This window comes from Piliocolobus tephrosceles, chromosome 2 (genome assembly GCF_002776525.5).
Source record: "Piliocolobus tephrosceles isolate RC106 chromosome 2, ASM277652v3, whole genome shotgun sequence".
In the NCBI taxonomy this organism is placed as follows: Eukaryota; Metazoa; Chordata; class Mammalia; order Primates; family Cercopithecidae; genus Piliocolobus; species Piliocolobus tephrosceles.
The window spans coordinates 47,760,352-47,765,550 of record NC_045435.1 but is presented as its reverse complement, the minus strand read 5'-3'; the positions used below and the strand labels follow the sequence as shown (position 1 = coordinate 47,765,550).

The 5,199-nt window shown below is 54.8% G+C and overlaps 1 protein-coding gene across 2 annotated transcripts in view; it reads right to left on the bottom strand.

The window, feature by feature from the left end:
- Positions 1-1,032: 1,032 nt before the first annotated feature.
- The window catches only part of NUP210 (nucleoporin 210), a 101,992-nt gene continuing 97,825 nt past the window's right edge, over positions 1,033-5,199 (bottom strand). For both annotated transcript variants that reach the window (XM_023192678.3, XM_023192679.2), the window contains 4 exons: positions 4,528-4,744; positions 4,009-4,104; positions 3,851-3,934; positions 1,033-2,580 (listed from right to left, as the gene is read on the bottom strand). In XM_023192678.3, coding sequence (XP_023048446.2) covers positions 2,480-2,580; positions 3,851-3,934; positions 4,009-4,104; positions 4,528-4,744 — 498 coding nt within the window. In that variant the 3' untranslated portion in view covers positions 1,033-2,479. The remainder of the gene's footprint in view (positions 2,581-3,850; positions 3,935-4,008; positions 4,105-4,527; positions 4,745-5,199) is intronic.

Below are 5,199 nucleotides of genomic sequence, written 5' to 3'. Positions count from 1 at the left end.
TGATGCCATCTAGCATCTGTTTCCTGCTGGGAGCCACTCTGGGTGGGTGGTGAGTAGGACACATGTCAGGAGGGCCCCTTTGCAGGTGAGGAAACTACTGTGGCCCAGAGAGAGAAATAATTTCTCTCCAGCCCCAGAACAAGGTGGGTCTAGACTCCTGGTCACTTGATTGCTAAGCTCTCCCCAGCCTAGACCTCTGCTACCCACCCTGGATGCCCCAGGTTCAGTGCTCCCTGCTAGCGAGTGTTCGCAGACCTTGTGATGTAACATTCCCAGGATGTGGCCAGGTGCGGTGGCTCACACCTGTAATCCAAGCACTTTGGGAGGCTGAGGCAGGCGGATCATGAGGTCAGGATATTGAGACCATCCTGGCTAACACGGTGAAACCCTGTCTCTACTAAAAATACAAAAAATTAGCCAGGCATGGTGGCGGGCGCCTGTAGTCCCAACTACTCGGGAGGCTGAGGCAGGAGAATGGCGTGAACCCGGGAGGCGGAGCTTGCAGTGAGCTGAGATTGCGCCACCGCACTCCAGCCTGGGCAACAGAGGAGACTCTGTTTCAAAACAACAACAACAACAAAATATTTCCAGGATGCATAGATGCACACGTGAGCATGCACAAAGACGCACAGAAAAACAGAGAACAAGAGTTCACTTTTGGCCAGACTTAAGAATTCTAGAGAAAAAACAATATATTACATACTATATTTTTAGTGCTAAATGGTGCCAAAAGCCTTTTCTGGCAACCATTAGAGATAGTCGCTTGGTTAGCTTGGGAGCAGAAAGCTGAACTGTGTGGCATCACATGGTTTTGTCAACATGCCTTCTTGGGCACACTCACTTGCTGGCAAGATCTGGCTATGTCCAGATGCACTTGCATTTGCCAACCTGAGCGTGCTTGAAAATGATGCTCACCCCTTGGGGAGAATAAAGCTCAGACCTCCAGCTCTGCCAGGCCCCAGAGTATCATAGATGGGTAAAGGGAAGAAACCATCATCATCAGAGAGAAGTCTCATCAATGATCATACCCTCTTAAAAAATCACATAGAGCTTTATTAAATAAACCAAGTAGAAAGGCTCCTGTTTACATCCAGGTTGTCAGTTTGAGCTCAAGTAATATGCAAGGCACAATTCTTCCTTTCTCCAGCTTTAGAAAAATCAACCACATGGCCCAGCCCTGAAGGACTGAAGGGGGCTTGTGCGGGATCCCCAGTCATCCTGGACTCTCCACACAGCGTCCATGCATGGATGGCCATGGGCATGAGTCTCTGGATCTCCCTGAGGGTGGCCTAGCCTCAGACTAGAGCACAGGCGCCTGTGATCTGAGAATCTCAGATCCAGAACCAGGAGCTGGGAAGAGAGGACTTTTCCAAGGGTCTCCTCCCCCAGCCCCTGGGGAGTCCCTTCTGGATGGGCAGGCCCTGGGCTGGTGGCTGCCCTCCAAAACTGGCCCAGGCCAGGCTCTAGGGCCTGCTGGGAAGCTGCCTGGGGCCCTGCGCCTGACGAGCTGCCATAAAAGTGGCCGCCTCTCACACTGGCAGGCGGTGGCTCAGATCTGCTGAGGTTCTGGAGTGGCACAGGAACAGGAGAAGCAAATGACACTGGGTCTTTGTGCTGAGGCAGGACATAGCAGCTTTCCAAAACACACACACAGAAAATATGACTCCTGCTGCCTTCTCAAGGAATTTTCCTAAGGATAGTCCTGGTGTCCTGATGGAGTGAGAGGGATCACACTTGGGATGTCCCAGCGGGGCCTAAGCCAAGTCCACCAGATGTCTCAACAGCTTATGAAACAAAAACAGAGGACTGAAGTCTGTTCACAGTGGCCCGTGGTCGGGCAGCAGCCCTGGGTGAGCTCCTGTGTTCTCCAGCCTCTCGCTCACCCAGGGGTTGGCTATCCCGGCCTCCAGGTGCTGGTTCCTGAGGCTTCTGATGCGGCAGTGGGGCAGACACAGGGACACGCACGTCCCACTGCTCCCCAAAATTCCTAGCAGCAACCAGACTAGGGGAAAAGTAAGTTTTCACAGGGGGAAAAACCCCACCAAAAAAACCCCTAAAGTAACTGGACAATCCTTTCCCTGAGACCACTACAGTAACGTCACCTACAGACAACTTCTAAAGAGTACTTTTAACTGCTCAAAGTCTTGAGAAGGGAGAGATTTCAGCAAGGCTAGGAAAATAAAAATGCAACAGCACATTGTCCAGAAACCCTAGACAACCATGCAAAAAGGAATGAGCAAAAAAGTCTTAGCTTTGTAAGACCTGAAAGGAAAAAAACACACATTTAGAACTCCTATATAAAAGAATGAGCTAATGGGCAGAGCCGAAACTACAGCTCTATGTGAACAGAGATGGCAGTGAAGCTGGCGGGGGCACTCGTCTGGAGGGGCTTGTTCCAGTGTGAATGCAGTAGGGATCTCCCATCTTGGGGGCGCATGAGGCTCAGCTGAGATCCATCCTCTGGGAACCTTCACAAGGCCTAGTGGGAGGCATAGGCTGGGCTCCACAGCCCTGAGGGAGGACTGGCTTTGCGAGCAGGAGGCAGTGCATTGGGAGACGTGGGTGATGAGGCAGCGAAATCTGGGATGGGAAGAGAGACGATGTGAGCAGCAGAGCCAGGGAGAGCGGCGCGCTCCTCAGTTACAGCCAGCATTCAGCAGGCGCCTGCCTCACCCAGGACACTCTCATAGTGATGCCCCGAGGCCTCCTCCCAGCCAGCGGAGGGAAGTCCACGGGCACCTGCTGAGCTGGCCTCATCCACATAGAGAGGCCTGGGATGCCACCCTAACACCCAGGAGCGCAGAACCTGTCCAGGGAGAACAAGTGTCAAGTTTCAGGACCGCTGCAGCATCTGTCCAGGGAGCATGTGGCAGGGAGGGCCCGTGCATCTGAACGCAACACAGCCTTGGGCAAGAGCACCACAGGAACAAAGACCTCGAGGGGAGGAGCGGTTCTGCAGTGCTCTGGAGACCTTGCAGAGACCCAGGCGTGGCTCCCAAAACCCAGGGAGGAGCACGCTGAGAGAGGCAGCTAGAAAGGGCAGATGCCTGCTGCCAGAGCAGCTGCAGAAAGCAGCAGAGCTGTGAGAAGGCTGAGCACCCATGGCCTCCCCTGGGCACTGCTTCGCAGATGGAGAAGCCATCAGGCAGAAGGCGAGGACATGTGGGCTCTCCTCACCCAGGAAAGTGCTCCTACCCACACAACTGGGTCTTCTTTCAAACAAATTCAGGGACCCCCCTGAAGCTGGTCCATGGGCCCCCATGTCAGCAGACACGAGCTCAAGGACTCTCTGTGTAGGTGAGAGAACCCTCAAATGGGAATCAGAAGACATTAAAGGGCCTTCGCATAGAACACTACAGGCTGGGCACTGCATTGTTTGAGAGAAATTGCATTTACACAGTGAGGTGCTCCCTGGAGCTGTGCAGGGTCACCAGAAACAGTTGGACCGTTGAAAGAAATGAATTTGCCCCTTCTTCTGGGAAATTTCTCGTCAGAACTACCCAGAATCCTCATCTGTGAGTCAGCTCGTCCAACTCCAGCTTAGAGCCTTCTGAGGCAGCCCCAGCAGGTGAGAATCTGGTCCTAGCATGCACGCCTGCCTAGACAGAGCTTCTTGCTGCCCACACCTCCACCTAGCATAGCTCTGCCTGGGGAAAGCTCTTGCTGAACCAGGACTGGCAGCCCCTCTGCCCGGACCCTCCTGGCTCCCACATCTGTCCTCTGGGCCTCAGGCTCCTTTGGCCCAGGCAAGGACCTGTTGAGACTTAGGGTTCAGGAGCCTCGACCCCTCCCCCAGGGCTCTTTTCTTTCTCAGCAGCTGCCTGGTTCTGCCTGCAGGGGGGTTACTCACAGTGGGGGCTGTGCCCAGGGCTGGCTCGAGGCGTGAGGGCTGTAGGCACGGCAAGGTCCCGGGGTGTGCAGACAGTGTGGTAGGCTGCAAGAGCACATGGTTGGTTAGAGCAGGAGGGGGCAGGGGAACAGACCCAGAGATACACACAGCCGCCTCACCTATGATCATGACCGCCGTCCCAGCCAATAGGGCAAAGAGCGTGAAGAACATGACCTGGTAGGAATCCAGGAAGTGCTGAAAGAGGCTGGCTCCATCTGCCATCAATGGGAAGATGAGTTACCAAAACCACCAGGCCCACTGTGGTGTCCCATCATGTTTCTGCACTACTGTATGTCTACAGGGCAGTCCACAGGCCCCTCTTAGACATAAGGATGAGAGCCAGGCCACCTGCTGGAGGTCCGGGCCCACAGCTGCTCTTGGTACTCTGGCGCTTCCTCTTCTGGCTGCTGAGCAGAGGAGGGGCACAGTCCCTGTGGCTGCCACATTGATAACAGATGGGAAAGCTGGGGAACTAAAGTCTGCATCATGGCCCCAATGAGCAATGATCACTTTGAGGGACATTCTGCATTTCTGACTCCTCCATTTCTTACACCCCAGGTTTCTACTGATAGCCAGGACCACTTCTGCCTGTCCCTCCCTCCCCGGTCTGTCCCAGATGACATCATTCCGCAACTCACAAGGACCGGGCCCACGGCGATCCATCACAAAAGCCACTGTCACTGGGATGGTAATGGCTTGGTTGGTCGCGGGGCTGGAGAAGGTCAGGGTAGTGGACAGAGGCCCCTGGCTGCCGGCCGCGGGGTCTGAGATGCCAACCGTGTATGTGATGAAGCTGGGCCACCCAAGAGACTTCTCCTTTGCGAATGCCAGCACGGCTGGGGACCCGGATTTCACCTGGAAGAGACATCAGAGCTGGGGGTGGGACTCAGTGGAGGGACCACTGAGTGGGGCCTCAGGACCCTGAGGTGGGAGGGCTGCTCTGCATGGCCCACCTCTGCAAGCACCCCCGCTTCAGCCTGACATGCTGGGCTTCCCTCCTGGGGCCCAAGGGTATGGAGTGGGGACCCCTGCCCAGGTCACACCTCATGGGCAGATAATGACACCTGGGCACTGCTGATGGACGGCATGTAGTCTGCAGAGTCGGGAAGCCCTGTCCGTACTCAGGGTGTTTTTTGAGGGAAGGACAAATCAATATGAATGTCAGAATCAAATTCAAGTTTATTCAATTCTAATCAACTGCTGCTTACAAAATGCTAAACCAGGCTGGGCGCAGTGGCTCACACCTGTAATCTCAGCACTTTGGGAGGCTGAGGCAGGCGGATCATGAGGTCAGGAGATCAAGACCATCC